The sequence below is a fragment of the Bemisia tabaci genome, chromosome 3 (genome assembly GCF_918797505.1).
Source record: "Bemisia tabaci chromosome 3, PGI_BMITA_v3".
Classification (NCBI taxonomy): Eukaryota; Metazoa; Arthropoda; class Insecta; order Hemiptera; family Aleyrodidae; genus Bemisia; species Bemisia tabaci.
The window spans coordinates 11,040,662-11,061,964 of record NC_092795.1 but is presented as its reverse complement, the minus strand read 5'-3'; the positions used below and the strand labels follow the sequence as shown (position 1 = coordinate 11,061,964).

Sequence of the window (21,303 nt, the reverse complement as noted above, 5' to 3'; positions counted from 1 at the left end):
TAATTTTCATGGTATTGTAGCTCATGCTGGAGGCAGGAAAAAATATTGGAATTATATTTCTCCCTGACTTTGCTTACAGATTCTCTAAGTGTCCAGAGAGCATAATCAGAATCTCCATGTAATCATGATGATGATCGCATTCATTCATGAAATAATGACATGTCTGGCATGCAATACAGTCAAAGTTGTGCAATTTTGTTTTTGTCTCTCGGTGCTTAGTGAAATTTTCCCAACTTTTTAATAAGCAGGCGCATCGTATTTTCTCTTCATGTTGAAAAGAAATACTATTTCATTTTGTCCTCATTTGCATTTTGTCATCTCCCACGAGAAGAAATGTATCTCAATTGCCCTTTTCAGTTATTCTTACTGACGTTTTACTTTTTTACAGGAGAAATGTTGCATGAACTCGTCTGAAATTTCCAGTGGTTTTTCTTTAGACAAGTAAAAAAAGACTAAAATTTTCAGATTTTGCACAATTGCTCTCCCATGAAAAAATAAAATATTCGTAGAAAACTGAAACAGCACGAACGAGCTATGTTCCTTTGTGCAGGAGAGAACGATTTGTTGGTATCATGCACCTTTTATTTTGGAGGTTTACTAAATCGCATTCGAAGTAATTTGGACATATTTCTGCTAAACAGAACTGTGTGCATTTAGACATGAGCCTTGAGACCCATTAGAATATATGCATAACAGGGCTCACATCATAATGCACATAGTTCCGTTCAGCAGAAATGTATGTCGATTTGTAGCTCAAACTGACAAGAAAAACCGATAATTTGGCATTATTTTTTATTACTCTTAAAAAAGGGTTAGTAAAAACAGCATGAGTACAAGATAAAAGGTAAAAAAATATAATAAAAACCATTGTAAGTTGTAACAATCTAAAGGTACTGGTTGTCTTAAAATTAAACCAAGTGATTGATCATCAGCCACTTGCTTTTCTAGAATATTTTGACTTGAAAAAGTTACGGCACAAACGGAAAAATCGTGGAAAGTATTCTCCCAGTTGTTACACAGCATTTTGAGAGGAATGAACACAAGTAGTTACTTATTGCAGGAAGAAATAATTGAGATGGTTATTAAATGAATGAATTAACTAGAATTATCGCTGTCTTCCTAAAAAAGAAAAATTGGTGCTAGTATGCAATCTCAAGACACTTTGTCCTTGCAGGACTTGTTCATTAATGGACACTTGGAAAAAAAAAAAAAAGACGAAGACTTGGTGGCGTGAGTTCTTTGCTATAATTATTACCGCTATCATAATGAAGCTTCACTCAATAATACTAAAAGTCTCCTCTGGAGTAGAGAATCCTCATCAAAATTAAGCTGAAACAGCAAAAATTTACTGATTTACAGCATAAGGGGAATCAACACCTTAGCATAAAGCTCAAAAATAAGTTTTTCTGCTAATAGGAAATACTTCCTATCAAAAACACAAGGTACAGAATGTCTGACCAAACTTGGCAAGAAGCACATTTCTGGAAAACACGCCTTTGAGACCTGGGAATTCTTGTAAAGACGATTACATACTGAAAATATTCAATTATTCCACGGAGCTAAAAGCGCACAAAGAAAAATTTCATTGTGAAAAATTAAGGCAATATCAGACAAGTAAAAACTCTCGCTGAAGACGAAGCTAAATTCCTTGAACCTATTTTTAAGAACCAATCGATAGTTGGGCCGAAATCAGGGAAAGGAACCAACCTAAACATATCAACTTGAAATAGAGAAAAATACTTTTGAAGATAAATTCCTTTGTACCACTCAATTTAAGAGGTAATTTGTGATTCCTTTGTACACAATAGTGTATTTCCTTCGGAAAATACACTATGGCGTTTTTTCTTTTTAACAGGGGAGAGTATATGACTAGTTGATCTCAGAATTACTCCAGATTTAATTTTCTCTAAAATTCGGGTCGGTCCTTCCTACCCTCATAATCCTGTATAATCAAGTGCATCCTAAAAGAGAAATGAAGACTATTGCTATCCGTCCCAACTTGAATAGAATAAAAACTATGCGAATTCTACAAGCGTTGGTTCGGTATTTTCAACTCAAAATCCATTAAAGCTCAAGTATCGTACATTCAGGCTTTATAATTTCTGTACACTTAGCCACTGTAAATGTATAGTTTCTGATTTATTCATAGCTCTCAAGTCGAACACCTCACAAAACCTTGAAAAAACAACTAAAAAAATTAAAACCTTCAATCTTCACAAAGTCTGTATTTGTAAAGATGTAATGATGCAATACCTGAGAAACCATTTTATCTATTGAGGGATTAAATATTAAAGCTTCAATTTTTTTCAGTAAAATGCTCAAATAAAATGATATAAGAGACGTAGTGGTTCGAGAGACATAATTACCATAAAATATTATTCATAAAGCTCAAATTGAAGGTAAAAATAAATTTAAAATTATTTAAAAATCAGTGTAAAGAAGAGCCGAGCTTGATTAAAAAGTTCCTAATTTCTTGAGTCTCTGGAGAATAGCATTAAATAAAATAAATGGAATGAAAATTTGATAGGACATGGATTAAGTAATTCATGTTGAGGTTAATTTTTTTTAAAATTTTTTCGACCACTCCTGTTACCTCATATCACTTTGCATAAAAGCATATCACTATTCCTTATGGTTCTGATTGTTTAATTTGCTTCATTCGAATAAAACATAGGCACAATTAGAACTGAAGAGAAGAAATCAAACATTGGCATAAAACAGAAAAACAAAAAAACAAAATTATAACAAATCAACCAATAAAATGAGGGTGCCAATCTCCTGCACCTCGCAGTAGATGAACTGACTGTGAGTTCAAACAAAGTGATGCGGCTAGGGTCGATCAGTCTCACATTCTGAATGGATTTGAAGAGTTAGACATCATTTACCAGTTTGCTGTGAACCACTGATAAGTTCTGAAAGTAAAAGAAAGCCAGATTAGTCTTTGCTCAGATCGGTGCCTTGTGGTAGTCAAAAATTCTACGTCAAGTTGTTTAGAACGAGCTATTGTAGGAAATTACCCTGAGATGACTAAAGTCATCTTATTTGGAAGTTGTTTCATTGATCGCTAGAGCTGTGTTCAGTGAAAAATTTAAAAAAAACATGTAACATGTAAATAGGCGCTTTAATTCACATCCAAGTTTAATAAAGACTTGTAAAGGAAAGCCACCATGGACCTAACACAGAATGCCGAAAAATTTGGCGCTGGCTCAATTTCAATACTATTTGATATGATGTTCCTTATGATCTCTCGATTAGGTGCAATGACTTTTCAGGATGGAACTCTCTATGTACCAACATCGAAAAAGGCAGGGCTGGAATGCTAATCTTTCGTCCATCTTACAAGCATTTTCTAATGGGGATGTGGGACTAATGCTATGTGTTTGTGTGTGGATGCTGCACTGGAGGCCTATCATTCGAACGAATTTAATTATTCTTGTCCATCTGACCTGCAATAAAACAAAAGCTCTCCACGATCACCACTAAGAAATTGCAACGTCTTTACTTAAACCTCCGTCCACCTACCGTCTATTAGGTGTAAACACACCGAAAACTGTTTTTTATTTCAGCCCTGTTTTCCTCGAGATTGGCACATAGGAAGTTCAATTGTGAAAGCTTGAAGCCATGAGGGATATTATATCAAATAATATCGAAATTTAGTCGGCACTGAATTTCTTGGTATTGTGTGCCTAGTTCTTCATTGTGTAATCCTAGACTGAAACCAAAAAAATTTCTGTCGTTTCCTGTGGGTAATCTACCGAAATTGCAAGGAAGAGCTGAAATGTTGATGGGTAAGAAATTTTTGGGATCGCCAGCTGTGTGTAACAAAGAATTGTGATCAGATGGGGTGCAGAAGCGTTCCGACCAGGCAATGAGGAAATCAGGGTTCAGAGGTAGTTAATTACAGGAGTAAAAAGAGATATGTAAGATATATGGGGAATAGATTATACAAATGCCAGGAAGGAAAAATATGGCCGCACTGATAAACCTGTTTCCGTTGTGCACAAAGGCTCAATCAAGAGATCTCACAGTTATTGAAAGGACAAGAAGAGAATAAAATGAAATAGAGTGGGATGATTGTTCGGTTATCCCGCTCACTTTCCTCGTCATGTCCTGATCGATCATGAGAATCTAATACTTGTCGATCACTGACAGAGAGTTTCTTAAGCCTGTGAAATAACTGGTCACATAAAAGCAAAGATAAAAAGTGCTGCGACCAACCGATCACATAATTTCATTTCATCTACGCTCTGCCTTGGGTATATCAGAGGCAAACACAAAATGTTAAGAACTGGCTTGTAATTCAAATAATCAAGTCTACGCTAAATGTCCTTCCATAGGCTTTCAATTTGTGGTCAAATGGGAGAGGGGGGAGGGCTACGCCTCCTGACCCCTTTGTGGTCTAACCCTCTGAGGGCTTTGCCCCTCAGATATTATACGTTGTTCTTATGCTTTTATATTATGGAATAAGATAAGATAAATTCATTGGATTCTGATGAAGGTCAGTCAAAATTGAAATTTACTTCATCAAAGGATCAGGCAAGATATTCACACAATAACTGGGGATAAATAAGGTTAGTAATTCGAGAAACTGAGGTTAATGAATAATAAACTTTTTCCCTGCAAATTTTTCTCCCTATACTATACAAGAGGCATACTTATCTGCAGCGAATGAGTTAGTTTTTGGTTAATGAAACGTGCAAAAAAAAAAAAGCAATAGAGAAGAGACAAGAATTTTTCCTCTCAGTCTATTATTATTTTGTCAGGAAATTTTCAATTAGAGCATTTTGCTGAAAAAGAGTTGTGATGCCAAAGCACACTCTGAAAGACCAATTTTGTCAGAGTAATTTCGAAGTTCCTTCAAAGTTCCTTCGATGAAGATTTGGTTTCCTGAATTAAATGGTTGTATTCACAGTTGCTCCTTAAACAGCTTCTTTCCTTAGGTAAACCCCATATGGTTTACATTGGGACTAAGGGAGGAGGGAGGTTTATGAAGACCTTTGACAAAGCTTATAGAAAAGACAGTACTTACGGAAATGGAGTCGAACTCATCAATTGAAGGCTTGGAGGATAAGGCGCATAATTTTCGGCTATTTCGAGAAATATGTGTTTGAAATTTCAAAATTGCATGGATCTTAATGGCGGAAAGAAAGTTTAAACTGACTTTTCAATGCTTAAAAATTGGAATTTTGGAGCAAATTTATCACACAATTTGTATCAAGACTAGTTTTACTAGAAATCATTTGTAACTCAATTTTTCAAAAACTGTGCCTTGTCCTCCAAGCCCCTCAATTTTACTGTAAAAATTGATCCTCACAAGGCACTACAGTAATTTGCCATTGAAAAATATGTAAACTAACAGAGAAAAAATTGTATGATTTTGATAAATTAATGGTGGGTAGGGACAAATCTACAAAATCTGCGATATATTTTCCTTCATATCTTATATTTTTTGCAGTGACAAATATTTGCATTATCTTATAGGAATCTATTTCTGAAGTCAAATTGATGCTTTTAACAGGAGTTTGGTAACAATTTTCCTTGTTATGATGCCACACTAAACGTCTCGTTGAACCTCCTTTAATCCCGATGTAAACTATTAGGGACCTCCCTGTGGAAAAGAATTGTCAAAGGGATGACTGAGAATATGACCCTCAGTCAAGCATGTTAATGCATTTATAAATCGATTTAGAGATAAGAAAGAAACCCAATTACCAATAGCAAAGTAGAAAGAAAGATTAAAGAGACGTCTAAACTACGGAGAAGTAGCAATTGTTAATCTCCCTTAACACCAGATAGAACAGAGCCCTTTTTGCTGACAGGATTCGATTCAATTAGTTGCTGATGCACTTCACCTAAAGCCTGCGAGAAATACATAGAACGATGAAAGAATTAAAAATGGCAGTCTTTGTTCATAAAACAGCAAAGTTTACAGGAAATTTCTACACATTTTTGGAGGTGGCGATTTAATTGTGAGCTCATAAAAGATGGAAAAAAAGAGAGCAACACACTTCACAGGGCTCACAATAAGTACATATTTACACAAATATTGTTAGTTCCTGGATAATTTCAATTGAAATAGATTTTCACTTTTTATCACTTTTTATTTTTGGAAAGAGGGGAATGCAAATTGGCTCTTTCCTTGACAGCCTGAGCTCAGATTTTACGAGCTGCGGTCGACCGCAAGTTACGAAAACTAACTAGTAAATTCAACTAACTAAATGTCGAGAAAAAAATTCAAAACTCAGCTGTAGGGAGATTGAGTTTTTTTCACAACAGGCTCAAGCTATTCTTGGTTCCTCAACGTTGCAGACAATGATCGAATAGCAAAATCGACATTCTTTCCGCAACTTACACCTGTATGTAAACTGTTCTATAAAATTTGAGCCTTGTTTAATAATTTCCTGTTTAGATTGGCATAATTGATGGAATATAAATTTTTGTAGGCCGAATAGTAAACTTCTTTTATGGCCTGCAATCTGAAACGGACACACAGAAACCAGTGATGGTAACCATTTTCAGAGGGAAAAAGTCAATGGCGAAACTTTCTGGTTAAAACTGAGCTTTAGGTGTACTTATTTTGATACACATCAAACTTATTCTCCTCATCAGTACATCATTTTCTCAGTTTTCTTTGACTGAGTTCCAGAAAACTAGATCCAAGGATGGTAAACACTTTCCTCTTGAGTAAAATACAAATAATATTTTGAGGTTGAAGAACCAAAGAAAGAAGTCAAGAGCGTATGTTTCATTGATTCATACCATACATTGAGCAACGACCCTTTCAAATGCTATACTTTTGTTCTAATTTTTCAGTAATTTAACGTCAAAATTTGGAAATTTATTCTGAAAACAAACATTCATTCCCTGTAGACCCGTTCATGAAAATAATCCAATTAAGACTCAGAAAAAATTAAAAATCGAAAGGAAATGGATACATACTTATTAAAATATACAAATTATAATTGAGGCCTAACGCCTTAATTTACTTTTTTTAAAAAAAAAGTTTTAATAAAGTAGATGGGCAAAAATTACCTTAAAATACTTGACAGTCTTAACTCGAAGTTCGTTGGTTGCATCCTCATCACAAACAATGATTGTGTGCGGGTGTTGTTGGAACGCTGATACAGTCCACATGTGATTCACACCTTCTTCAATCGCTTTGTATAAAGCATAAGCTTTGTGCGAACCTGTGATCAGTATCATGACCTGGAAATAAGGAAAGCTGTGGTGGTCAATATTTATGTAATAACCTACTAAAATCTTCCAAGGGATTATATTACGTCTGATTACACAATCCCAATGAAGGCTCACGGGAATTGTTCTTCAAAATTATGGATGGTAAATGGAATTTTTTGCAAGAGATTTCAACTGAAAATTGTAGGAAAATCTAAGAAGTTGACAAATTTTTGAAACCTAAAAAATTTATGAGGCCAGTTGATCGCGGTAAGAATAAAAATATTTCGTTACTTGCAATATGCCTGGCGTAAAGTTCTATATGACTCGATTTTTTGTATCATTTTACACTGCAAGCAAAAGGTTAAAGCAAAATATTTCAAGGAATTCTTAGGATACTTCATCGCATAATCTTCACACAGTTATAATTTGTATATATTTTTGTTCTCATTCATCTTTTAGTTTTAGCGAGTTAGAAAGATATTTAGACAAATATGTCAAACAGATCATCTTTTAAAAGCGGACATTTTTGTCAATATTAACCATAGAAACTTGGCATTGGGACAGAGTTCATTATTTTTTTGTAGCGATAGGGTTCGACTATCGGAATTAGATATGGATTGTAACTGACCAACTGATCCAGCTAAAAATCTTCTGTTTACATGGAAACCAACCTCTTTGGCATCCATTACGGTGCCAACTCCTACAGTCAATGCTTCTTGAGGCACTTTTGTGATGTCATTACCAAAGAACCTGGCATTTGCTTCTAATGTCTCATACGCCAAGGTTTTCACTCTCGTGCGTGAGACTAAAGATGATCCAGGCTCATTAAATGCTATGTGTCCATCCGGTCCAATTCCTGCCAAAAAGAGGGGGAAAATAGAGGCACTTGAATTAACTTGAACGTTTAACTTGAATTAAAACTATAACAAGCTGATACCATTGAATTAAAATCTTATTTTCGCCTGGCAAATGGGTGCCAAAAAAGTTGTAATAAGGATGCTATAACGTTACTCATGACCACAGCTAAAATTATTCATAACGTTTCTACAACTTTTTCAGGAACCTTTTGCCGACTTAATTTTGATATGTAACATTTTCCTGCAATTTGCATTCCCTCAAAGATATAAAATTGAAAATTTGGGGGCCTCTATTTGGAAATGTTGAATTCAAGACTTAAGTCTACCGCTGGACCTAATCTAGGCCTAGAACATCGTTTATACAAAATTCAATACAAATGCAACATAATCTTCAGCATTTACTCTAGTAGAAATTATTTTCACTACATTTGGAATACTAATTCGAAAAAGGGCTTTCACGCATTGAGTCTGTTTCTGTTAATTCAAATCTAACAATAAGTATAAAGTAAGAAAATTATTTTTGGAGTCACATTCTATTGATGTGTTTTCACATGAAATTGCTTGATTCGCATAAGCCAGGTTTGAGGAACATAATTATACATTCTGAAGGGATAAGGAAAGTCCAAAATGGAAAACTATTTAGAGTGATACTTGTGTGCCCTATGTCGAAAAAAATTATTCCTCGTTTTGCAAAATTTGATACTTGTTTTCATTTGGAAGACTAATTAAAAAAATGGCTTGCATGCAATATGATTCTGTTGATTCAAATCTAAGTATAAAGAAAGAACACTATTTTAGGAGTCACATTCTATTGATTTTTTCTAATTCTTAATTACATTTTTAGTAAAATATGGGTCTTATTAATCAAATTTAGAATTACCCCCTATGAAGAGATGCACGCCCCCAGCTTCTTGGATTTTCCGTTCATATTCTTCACACTCTTTCTGCAAATCTGGAGCATTTCCATCTAAGATATGAGCATTTTCAGGTTCTATGTCAATATGCTGCAAGAAGTTATAGAACATGTAGTAGTGGTAGCTCTCTGGGTGATCTTGAGGTAATCCTGGAAAATACCAACATTTTTGTTACTTGTGGCATCAAAAAGAGTTTCCTGAAATAATGTAATTTCATCTTCATAAATGTAAAATTCACCACATGAGAATCTGCTAGAATAAAAAAGTAGCGTGGGTAGAACAATAAAGGTCCATTTGAACTTTGAATCTTGAACTTAGAGAGCTTCGTTATATACATTTAAATCACCGTCTTATCTCCTATAATTATTTATCTGAAAAATTTGTAAGAAGCAAGTGACAATGCCAGATTTCCCCATACCTCGAGTTAAACTGAGAGATGACATTACAAGAAAATTCTCCAACAATTTGGTGACTGGGTGGGATAAAATCAATTGGTAGAGCTATTACATAAATTGCATCCAAACAATTACTGATAATTGTCACAAAGCACTGGTCTTTATCCATGCTTTTTTAAATACATAGGTAATTAAAGGAGGATTTACACTGACTTTTCACTCTTGAAAAAAAAAAAAAAATGAGATCCTGAGAGACATGGAAAAATGGCGGAGATAAATTTTTCCAGAGAGTTTTTTTTATTTACAGAGGATAAAGGGAATTATCTTTAAAAATTCAATTATATTCAGCAAGTCCTGTCAACTTTGTAAGCCTGTTCTCAGTGATCATTTTGAGGTATTCATCATATTCTTCATTAAACAACTGATGTTAGAATATTGGACAGGAGGAGCTTTCTCTTGACAACAAAACAATTTGTTCATAAAATAACAAACAATAATAATCCAACAACATTAATCCAGCCATTTCATTAGGGCAATTTTGAAATTAATGCAAAACTCGAGGTACTTTTCCTCAAAAGGAAAAAAAAGACAACTTACCGACATACTCATCCATGTTGAAAGTTTTAACATATTTGAATGAAAGTTTTCCTGCCTTATGGAATTCAATCAACTTCTTGTACATGCCCAAGGGTGTTCCACCTGAAAATTTAATATACTGCACATTAAAAAAAGAAAAATTGCTTCGAAAAAGCCTCTGACACCAAGCCATTAAAATCTTCTGATTTGAAATTGATAAGCTTGAGGCCACTAGAATGGATACAAAAGAGGGTGTTTTTTAGATTAATACATACAGAAACAACATTTTTGACGATGATTATTAACATACTTGTCATATTAGATGTAGTGTTATACAGCCCTGAAAACTGATTTGTTTGTAGTGTGTTGCGTCTCAGTAGTTCACAGCCTCTGATCAAAGTTATATCGACCGTGAAACTACCAGACCATGTATCGTGGTTTGTGAAGTTGTAGACCTCCTGTCATACTTTAATTTTTAAATGGAAAACTACTCTATGATAATTCTTGAAAACTTCTGTGTTTTTTCTTCTCTGTGCAAAGGAAACTCTGAAAATTTCAAGAGATGATATTGATTTGTTCTTCAAAAAAATAAAACAGGAGCAGAGATTTTTAGACACCACACATGAGATACGTCATCTGGTAGTTTCACCATCGATATGACCTTTAGGCAAACAGGGGGAAAAGATGCTGCATTTTTTTTTAAAGAAAAATCAATGGAAAAATCATGTTGTCAATTTAAGGCCACTACAATATGTCACGGGTGCAGAATCTTTCAAACTTTCCTTGTTCTGAATTGCTTGCCTGTCGGCTTTAAACATTTTCCTACCTGGCTTTGATAAAAGTTCTCCCCCCCCCACTACAAAAATAAGGACCTTTTTCTCCCTGTTTCCTTTGATTTTGGACATTCGACCCATTAAAATTGCCACCTCCCTTTACAGTTTTAAGAGCCTTTCAAAATTTTCACACGCCCGCTTGGACTTGTGATCAAGCATTTTCTGCACGCCTGCAATGTGCCCCTCAGGTACAAAACATGTTCTGTCAGGTAAGTAGAAGGCCTCCATACTTAAATGTTGCCTATTTGCTTTAGAAATCCGAGAATTTCATCAACATGTAGCTAAAATTAAACATTGTAAGAAAGTAAGTTACTTTACTGTTTACTTTCGGCAGAGGACGCTTCAAAATTCAAATACTGTTAAGGAGAAAAGTCGCTGTTAGTCTTTCTAACTTGAATTCAAAGCTACCTCACAGTAGTGAATCATTTACGTTACTGTCAAATATTTCAGCATTTAATTTTGAAGCTGTACAAGGTATAATCGACACAAATTTAACACCTTAATTACCTTTTAACCATGAGCTAAAAACTTCATAATAGGTTTCCGTCATCTAAAGGTTTTATTTTTGCCACTTGTTGGGCTCATATTAATGAACTTTTCAGGTACCCATAAACTGAGACAAAAGAGTCCCTTTTCTTGGGGAGACTCATCGCTCCTTGACTTATCTACTTGATTAACCTTAAGGAATCAATATTGCTTTTCTTGTCTTACAGCAGCAAATAAGGGGAGGGGGAGAGGGAGAGGGGGAGAGAGAGAAAAAAAATCTGAGAATAATGTTGTTTCCCCTCACTAAAACAGATTTTTTAGACCCAAAGTTAATCGGCTATCAATTTTTTTTTATGATGTTACTAAATCTTCTGAATCATCATTTTAAACTTTTGATGGACAGTTTAGTCCAGGAATCATACATTTTAAATTTTCTAACAGAAATTCAGTCTCCTCAAAATGTTGTGGTTGCAACAATGTTGAAAGAGGCGCTGATTAAAATTGAAACCTTGTTAGGTACCTAACTCCTTCAGATGTGGTGAATAGAATGCAGGAGAGAGGAACAGGGACTGGACTCCCTTTCAAGATTAATGATCGGTGAACTGACCTGTGGGTAGCCCTAATACAAAGTAACGATCTGGACCAGGTTTAAAATCATTGATTCGCTTGAGAACATATTTCGCTGACCATTCTGCAACTCTGTCAACATCATCCAAAATAATGAGCCGCATCTTCTATTGAAAACTGAAAGAATTACAAAATGGATCAAATTATAGGTAAATCAAAACGGCGACAATGCAGGTCAAAATTGATCGGGTATCTACTGTTAGTGTTCAGGAGATATTGTTGCAAGGATTGATCTGAGCTTTAATTTCAGTGAAAAGTATAATTTGGAGACTACTATACATCTGGTCAGGGTTTTATGGTCTGCGTACATACTCTCAGATGGCAAAAACTACGAAATCTGTAGAAAATTTAAACTTGCTGTTAAATTATTGGGTACCAATTAACAATGGTACATACTCGGTATTTGTGGAGATATCTTGGGGAGGTGGGTGTGGAATGCATTGAAAATCAAAGTCAGGAAAACATTTATATCATTAAGCATAAATATTCCATCGGAGAGAGGTGAATTAGTGATAATAACCAGGAAGAGATCAATTTATAACAAGATACTTACGATATAAAGTGCACTGAAGAGCAATGACCTAAAAAGCGAAAGTTCTACTCGGCGACAGTGAACTGACACAGAGTGACAGAAACTGACTGATTACTTACTGCTGTGCTGTGAACTGATACTGGAGGTGGCAGAGGATAAAACTGGGTGATTATCAAGTTTTTTCGATGTATCGGGGATTATAATTGAAAAGTTGAAAGCTTATCACTCAGCTGCAGCGTCTGCAGCGTGTGCATGGGTAAAAGACGAAAGTTAACGGTACCATAGATCTTTTATTTCATTTTTATTTCGCAACCTCTGATAATGAGGGTAATGATAACAAAAAGGTAAATAAAACACTACGGAGAGCATCATCCATCGATCAAATGAGAGCAACCCCGTTGCCAAATCGTCGTATTTTGTGAGGAGCGCGCATTTCAAAATTCGCCATGCCTTTAACTCTCCCTTTAACAATTCCTTAACAAGCTTTGTTACAGTCATTTAGCGGCAAGTTGTAATCACCTCTTGGTAATTTCCAACGGGCAGATCATCCGGTTATTTTCATACAAATTTTCTTGCAGAAGATTAATTCTATTTCAATTATATGTGATAAAAAAAAAAAATTAAAGCAAAAAAAGTAAAAAAAAATGAAAATTGACGCTAGTCTTGTCCTATTCTTTCCTAGTCAATCTGAAATGTGAGAAAATATTATTTTGAATTTTCAAAATCCCTGGAAAGAACCTAAAAGAATGACAATACGAGCATGAAACGGCAGCTATGTAAACTTGTGTTTCTCTCCGAGTTGCGCCGTGAAACACCGCAGCAAGCAGAGCAGCAGGATACGTAACTTTATTATGCACATTTGCCAGCTGTTCGTAACTCTCTCATCTAATATTGGATGTTTACTTAATGAAAGAAAAAAATTCAACCAGGCAACACTGCAGTGCGCGCAGAACTATCCCATGTTTCCATCTTGACAGCTCCTCCTCCACTACTACCACAACACGACAACACAGTAGAATCTGAGTAGTAAGTAGTGATAGCTCGGCGTTTGTGTTCGTGTTGACTGCTCGTCTGAGTTTGATTCAAGTGTAAACTATCTGATATCTTTTATCTATCGTTTCAAATCAATTTTTTTATCATCGTACTACATATTGATTACTTCGTATCACCGTAGTCCAGCTTTTGAAGAGCCTCCGTGTTTTTCAGTCGTTGAATCTTGGAGTATGTTCTCAGTTTCTTGGTGCAGACAGTGCGGAATAGTGATAATGTAAATGGTTTTTCTTACTCGGATTGTGATTGAGTTTATGTGAATTTTCCCGAATTACGAGGACCTATCGCGAATAGTGTCAACCGTTCTTTCATTCACGAATCAATCCAGGCCAAGTTCTAGGAGAGCACGAATTCTTTGGTAAGTGGGTGGATTTTTAAGGTTAATCACTTGGAATCTCACAGTAGTGTTACTTCATAATTTTTTCCTGTCAAGATTCTCTGAAGGTCTTCGTGATTTTATCTCTTGGTTCTGAATGTGCTCTTGTGTTTGGGTCTGTACCTTTTTTATATTTTTGTCCAGCATAAAGATTTGTCACTCCTTCACGCAATTGTGATAGTTTGTTTACGCTACCTATCGATTTTGAGGTGCTGTCAAGATCACAATTAATTTGTGTCTACTCTAATACAGTCCATAAAATACCCAGGAGTGCAGAAACTTCAAAGGGTTCTCCCAAATAAATTTAGGTTCCCCTATTTGAAGTTACCGCAGAATTTTGCCGGACACATAAGTAACGCGGTCGACGGTTTGGTTCCCCCAAAAACAGCGCGCTTGAATGTTTGTTCCCCTAAAAACAGCATGCTTGACAGTTAGGTTCCCTCAAAGTAGCGCACTCAACAGTCAAGCTCCCCCTAAACCCCTAAAAAAAAAAAAACAAAAACAAACAAACAAACCTCCTAATGTTCCCCCAACTTTTTGTCCTCACATGGGTTCCCCCATTTTTCTCGTCCTCACATGGGTTCCCCCATTTCACGCGAACGGCCGGTCACGTGTTGGGAAGTTTCTGCACCCCTAAAGATACCATCTCCGAATTCACTGAAAATATCAGAGTAGAATTTGATAGCTGTCAAGCAGGATTGCTTTACTTTTATAAACATGTTGACAATTACCTGTTTTTACTCGCTCAAATTTCATGCACAGACGTCAAAGATGATAAGGATTTGGAACCAGTTCAGATAAAGTGCCAATGAGCACTTTGACAACACTTACCTATGAGGTTGATGTCATTGCTTCAATTGGTTTTAAATTGCCAAAACTCTCTTATTTTTCACTGGTGTTACATGATGAAAAGTAAGCTACAAGGACCATTGTTTGTAATTTTATGTCGTATCATAGTAACTAATGCCAGAAAGTTGATAATCGATACAAAAATCTAGATCAGAAGTTCTAACTTGTAAGACAAGTCTACCCAATTGACGGCAGCAACAGTTAGTAATCCACTGTCTTCTTTCACATCTAATTTAATTAGTACAGAGAGAAAACAACGGAAAAAGAAAAAAAATTAAAATTAGAGATTAAAACATAAAGTAACCTCAGCGCAAAACTGAAACAAGAGAGTGCTCAGCTCAGGCAAATGATGGGGGATTATACGAATGCCTGGTCTAAACGCTCTCCCTCCCCTAGTTTCTTAATGAAACATACAAGTCATTTTTTCAATCTCTAATTTTAATTTTTGGCTCTATTTACCTCGTATAATATTATGGAACCAGCACTCTTTTACCCTTCATATTTACCTAATTTTTCAGAGCAGTAAGGATGACGGTAAAAGTACATTATATGTTTTTGTCAACCTATCAATTCCTGATTCCAATGAAGAGTTTCCTGGCTGTTCTGTTGTGCTCCGATCTGTGAATATTTCCCCTTAAAGAAATAAGAGAATTTGGATCATCACTATAGTCCTGGGACCTACTCAGTGGAGATCAGAAATTACAAAAGGTTTTGTAAAAAAATATTGAATGCTTTAGGAGAAACTTAAGAAACGATACAGTGCTCATTTTTGTATTAGAATTCAAAAGGCATCATGCGCAAAATGTGCCTCAACCTTCCTTACTGGTGTCCAAATATCTAAGTGAAGTCAGGGTCAAAGTTTGCGCCCGAATAATTGAAGTCTTAGCCACAGTCGGCGCCTAAATATTTGTGGTCAGCTGCCATGAAAACGGTGGAACTTAGATAGGTAATATTTCTGGTTCACATAAAAACTGAAATCTATTAGGAGCCCCTTAGAATGAATTCTATTGGGTAAAGAAAAGTTATGAAAATGTATAAAGTCTGATTTAAAGGTGCCAAAAAGGTATCCGACACTCATCATAAATTGATTCAGAAAAAAACATGTTTGCGTTAAAAAAAACTGCCTTCAAATATTTACCAGACTGGCAAAACTGTCTCTTAACTTTTTTGGCAAGATTGAAGCTCGACTGGCTCAGTTAACCTTCATAAAAGCAGTAATCTTGTTTTCTTATATCAAATCAAATATTAAAAACTTATAATAATCGGAGGTAAGATCCAGTAAGTAAGGACTCTCACACAAATCTCATACCATAACGATTGAAATTCAAGTTCTCCGTCAAAAAACGCCACTTGGTAACAAGTTTTACAAGAATCGACCTAGGTAACAGGAGCTGCACATATCATAGGGTCTGTAGGACTTCACACCGTGGTAAATGATACCAGTCAATTTACTCAAGGCCGTGCGCCTTCATTTTCGTCTGATACTGTGCAATACTTCCATGGTGGAATAGTTGCTTAGAGCGCAGCTTCGACCGTATCGCTTCGAAGTGATGGCGGAAGATATGGCAATTACGATTGAAATTACACCTTAGTGTGTGCAAAGTGACACGTTTTCTCATCACCGAGGGTGAGGTAAAAATATCCATATACCTCAATTCGTGACGTTGCAAGTTTTCCACTGCCTATTTCATGCGGGTATAAGCCAATGTCAACATTGTAAAATCTGCCATGATTTTCCCTAGATGAGATGAGCTTCGTGCTCTCTTCTGAGGCCCGCCTCGCGGATTCCTCGGGGTTAATTTAACTAGAGTGGGCTCATTAGAAACCGTATCCTATCAATAGCCGCCATAATCATGAAAATCGGCACCGTGGATCTTTAGGACGATCAGTAACAAAAAATCAAATTTAAATCGGTTCAATGAGATAATTTGCAACTCTATCACGTAATGACAAAGCCTATGTTATATTTTCAAAATCTGAACAGAGCGAACCCATCTGGGGACTATCGCCTGTTAATAGCCGCGAAAAGCATCGGAATCAGTCCAGTTGAATGGTAGAACGAACTGGGACAAAAAATTAAAATTTAGGGGGTCAGAAAGCTCATGGTAATGATGTCTTTTTTTAAAGTCTATTTGTAGCATTTCGTTAAAAAGGGAAAAAGAAATATTAGCAGTAGGAACTTTCGAGCGAACAAAAGCGGATCCGGAATTGAAAGCCCTCGAATTACAAGTTTGTAAGTGCTGAAGTGAAATGATTGACAACCAGTGTTATTATCAGCTCGTTCATGCGCTTTTGCGCCAGCCCCAGAATGCATGAATTATTATACATGTAAAATGGGGCTCGCGTGAAAAAGAAGATACGTTCTCACGTCGGAGGTGAGCGACGAATATAGATAGACAGCTCTCTATTTTGATCAACACAAATTGCGATGAGCGTATCGAATGTTTGTCTTTGGATATTCTTTTTGCGATTCATGTCGATGGGAAAAGAGATGCCACCCTTTTTTTATGAGCAACACTAAAAAAGCAGCATCCATGTCCGATTTTTATCGTGGAAACAGTTTTTATCCGGTGCTGCAGGCTGATTTTTGAAATTGTTAGACAAAGCGATAGACAAAAAAGGCAGAAAGGATATGGTGGGATCCTATTGGTGGAAGCTGGTGGTTGCAATGGACAAAGGAGGTAAGTAATAGTCTAACTAACGGCAATCCACGAAAGACCCAACAGTTTGTCCATAATTTTTTCCTCTAGTCTACAGGAACCCATTTCAACCAATAAGACCACTCCATTCTCCCTCTGTCTTCTTTTTCAATACCTAGCTTTGTCTAGAGTCCCTTTATACTGAGAGTCAAGACAATTTGAATCCATTTCTGATTGGTTCCCGTATTTTAGGCCTCCACAGTGTCACAAACGGGAATAAAGCTTACATTTTCACCAATTGCAAAGATTATAATCTGGAATGGACCAGGGAATTACGGGTTCGGCAAGGAACAAACGGAACGAGAGGAGGAACGGAGAAAGGCATTTGAGAATGGGCCGATCAAAGATTACGAAAAACGTTCAATTTCTGTAATCTTTATTCCCCTTTGTGACATCCATGAGCTGAATTGTCTTGACTCTCAGTATAAAGGGACTCTAGCTTTGTCTATCAATTTCAACAATCAGCCCGCAGGAATTTACCTGCTCCAGCGAACTGAGCTGTGGCTGTCCGCGAGGAATTTCAGGTCGTTGTTACAGATACGAGTCAGTCTGATTCTGAATTCAGCAGAAAGGAGCAAACCGAACACATGGACAAATTCGACCTTGACCATCGTGACGTCTGTTTCAACGGATCGGAGAATTCCCACGGTGACGTCACGGCTCAGTCCGTCGTTTCTCACGAAAAGACGTAACTCAATCTCCATGTTGCCAAATCTCCCCGCGCAGATTGCACTTTAACCAGGAGAGTTTTGGGAATTTCCAGTTGGAAATTTCACTGGTTTTTCCTCCGATCTCGTGTAAAAATCGGACAAATTTTCAACGGGAACCACGCATGTACGTTCTTGTGGAGGAATTGTATTGTTTGAGTCGATTTTGCAACCTTGGAATGGAGTTAGGTTCCCTCGTCCGGGAAAGGGCGAACCTGTCTGTGCTCCTCGTTACGGTTGGTTGAGGTCAGTAATTGAATGGGGTTTCGGGACGCCTTTTGCTCCTTGGACTTGGGACCTCGATTATAGTTTGTGTGGGAGGACGAGGGAATGGGATTGTTTTCGGGCAGGGGTGCGAGTACTCTCCGAATAAAGAGTATTTTCAAGTTTATTTATACCAGGGCATAGCTCTGCCGTGCGAAGGAAGAACATCGTATGAACCCTGAGGCGTTGCCAAATTTTCCCTGGTAAATCACGAATCCTACGGAAAATTTGTGAATATTTTTCTTCGAATGTTTCAATTTATCGTTCGACCATTGACTCGTTTTAAAGATCCACCTCAACACAAAATGAGAGAGAATAAATTGGAAAATCGCGCAGCGTTTCAAATTTTTCGGCTCAACGCACTTGTTTTACCTTTTACTGGAATGGGGAAATTCAGGGGTCTAGAATCTCTCGAGCTTCCACGTTTTCAGTGTTTTCCACATTTTTCTCATCGAATTTTTGCGAAATGTCCTTCCGATTTCTAAAAAGCCTTTTTCTTCTTTTAGTGTATTTTCCGAAGAAAATACACTATTGTTTTTCTTTGTTTTTTGTTTTACTTTTGTCTCCCAAAAAATGTCCCATCTTCCATATTTTGAAGTGCCCCTCCACATTTTCAAGCGCCCCCTGGGCGCTTACTTGAGCACTTTCTGCACGCCTGGGAATTCTGAGACTAGAATTGCATCTAATTCTTGCTTAAAAGAACTCAAATGTGTCAAAACACTTCAAATAGGCAGGGAAGCGAGCAAAATTTTTAAAATTTAAGAATACTTGTCGCTCTATTGGATATATTTCGTTCCGTTCCCAGTTGAATCCATGCGATTGAACATCGGAGTGAGGCGCGTGCGGTTGATGCATTGTTCCCAGGTGGTGCTGAAAAATCAGCACTAAACCCACCTGAAATATCCACATTTCATCTCAATCTGGCAATCTTGGTCGATTGGCGCCAATAGCGTGACAGTTCGGCAGCTCTGCCGTAGACGTCTCAATTTAGTCTCTAAGACGGCGGGTGCACCGGCCGGCCGGTCGCGGAAGCCATAAACAAACCACTTCTCTGTGCTTGGAAGCTCCTGGGTCTGGTGACAAGGCCTATCGAGTGATTCCACTCCTCCATGTTTTCTTCGCTCTTGTGTTCGTATTTAGTCAGGATTCGTAGGAATCGGGAAACAGGTGGAAACTCGCGATGGGCACAGGCAGAGACCACCGAGCTTAGTTTTGGAAAATGAGCAAAAGAACCATAAATGGAGGTGTTGCATGTGTGAGGAATTTGCGATTTGACTGATGATTCTTATGTAAGAGTTCGCGAGATACACGATGGTTCCACTGGTTTTCTTTGAAATCAACTCCCATGCTCAAGAAAAGCTCTCGAGTTGAGGTCATCAAAATGGAGGAATATCCTACGCTATCCTGAGAGTCCACCTCTACATCAAGACAAACTCTCCATGCAAAGATAGGGAGCAAATACAGTGACAGGAATGCCACTTTATTTAGGGACTCTAAAACTGAAAACACGGCAGCCCTGTCAATGTATTTGCTCCCTATCTTTGCATGGGGAGTTCGTCTTGATGTAGAGGTGGACTCTCAGGATAGCGTGGGATATCCCCTCCATTTTAGCCTCAACTTGAGAGCTTTTTTTGAGCTTGGGAGTGGATAACAGAGAAAACCAGTGGCAATATCGTGTTTCTCGCAAACTTTTACATAAGAATCTATAGTCAAATCGCAAATTCCTCACACATGCAACATCACCGTTAGGAATAAATGAACCGCTAAGCAAGAGGGAAAAAGCATCATGATGTACGTGTCGCAGCGGTCAGAAATCGCCTGCAATTTGCGTGTTAACCAGTGGCGTGACGTGAATTGCGATATATCGATTGTTCTGACATTAAAATTTATGGTAAAGAATCGATTATTAAGGTGTTCGATGCGAACACCCTGTTTATCGATCCTTTTCCATAGGCTTAAATGGCATAACAATCGATAAATCGCAATTCACGCCACGCCACTGGTGTTAACTCGTCAAATTACAATATACACGGTCTCACTCGTTAAGAATTTCGAAAGTACGACCTCGGCTTGGAGCGCCTTCAAATCCCGTGATACTTTCCGCTTTGCCAGGCAGTTGGTTTAGTTACCTATCCGGAAAAACTTAGCTGTAGTCACTGAGTCCGCAACACACTCGCGAGTGCGCTAGGTGATACCATGCATTCAAGAAGGGAAAAAGTCCGTCTGAATTCCAAAAATAATCACCAGAAAATCTTATTTCGTTTCTTTACTCCGAATGTTTATATTTTTTTATTCAACAACATGCAATTTTCTGGTGATTGCTCACTGCTTGCGGTACATTTTTTTTTTCATTATATTTCATGCAGAGCCCGTTATAATTACTGCTTATAAAAGAATCATAGATTTGATCCATCAGACACGAGACATTTCGAAGAGATTCTCTGATATTTAGCCGCATGCTTTTCAGCAACAAAGAGAGACCCCTCATCGATATCTTAGTCGCGGTGGAAAGTTCTGCTTTCGGGACTCCAACATTGAACAGTTGACCAATACCTATTAGTCTTTAACAAAGTGTTGATATTTTTTTGGATACTGAAGTTTGGTAAACTTGTTTAACTCATTACGTCATTCGTTGCTCATCATCCAATATAGTAGTTTGATCAACACCCAAAAAAGGGCGATTATTAATGATTATGGCTGCCTTATAATTAGATCGTTTTTCGGAGAAAGGAACCAGCGCAATTACAGTGTTGTTACAATTTTGCTTCTTCACCATTATCAGAAAAATCTGTCAAAATAGCAAATAGATGTTGCTTTCTACCAAAAGAATTTCGAAAGTACGACATCGGCTTGGAGCGCCTTCAAATCCCGTGATAATTTCCGCTTTGCCAGGCAGTTAGTTTAGTTACCTATCCGAAAAAAACCCAGCTTTAGTTACTGAGTCCGCAATACACTAAATATA

The 21,303-nt window shown here is 37.0% G+C and overlaps 1 protein-coding gene across 3 annotated transcripts; it reads right to left on the bottom strand.

Moving 5' to 3' along the window:
• Positions 1 to 778: 778 nt before the first annotated feature.
• Oscillin (glucosamine-6-phosphate isomerase Oscillin) lies at positions 779 to 12,667 on the bottom strand. Of its 3 annotated transcripts, none has more exons than XM_019062045.2 (8): positions 12,418 to 12,666; positions 11,845 to 11,981; positions 9,940 to 10,041; positions 8,914 to 9,096; positions 7,848 to 8,032; positions 7,033 to 7,206; positions 5,713 to 5,859; positions 779 to 2,912 (listed from the first exon to the last, which is right to left on the bottom strand). In XM_019062045.2, exons 2-7 carry the CDS (start codon positions 11,966 to 11,968, stop codon positions 5,773 to 5,775), a joined length of 855 nt encoding a protein of 284 aa, XP_018917590.2. In that variant the 5' UTR covers positions 11,969 to 11,981; positions 12,418 to 12,666; the 3' UTR covers positions 779 to 2,912; positions 5,713 to 5,772. The 3 variants fall into 3 exon arrangements, with proteins under 3 accessions (XP_018917590.2, XP_018917591.2, XP_018917592.2); XM_019062046.2 differs by having other exon boundaries at positions 12,516 to 12,663; XM_019062047.2 differs by lacking the exon at positions 5,713 to 5,859 and having other exon boundaries at positions 12,418 to 12,667.
• Between the last annotated feature and the right edge of the window lie 8,636 nt (positions 12,668 to 21,303).

Coding starts and splice junctions, on each gene's coding strand:
- Oscillin (XM_019062045.2), bottom strand. CDS start 11,968: ATGCGGCTCATTATTTTGGATGATGTTGACAGAGTTGCAGAATGGTCA. Junction 9,097..9,939: donor CAACATGGATGAGTATGTCG/GTAAGTTGTCTT, acceptor GGTATTTTCCAG/GATTACCTCAAGATCACCCA. Junction 7,207..7,847: donor CCGTAATGGATGCCAAAGAG/GTTGGTTTCCAT, acceptor CCTTATTTCCAG/GTCATGATACTGATCACAGG.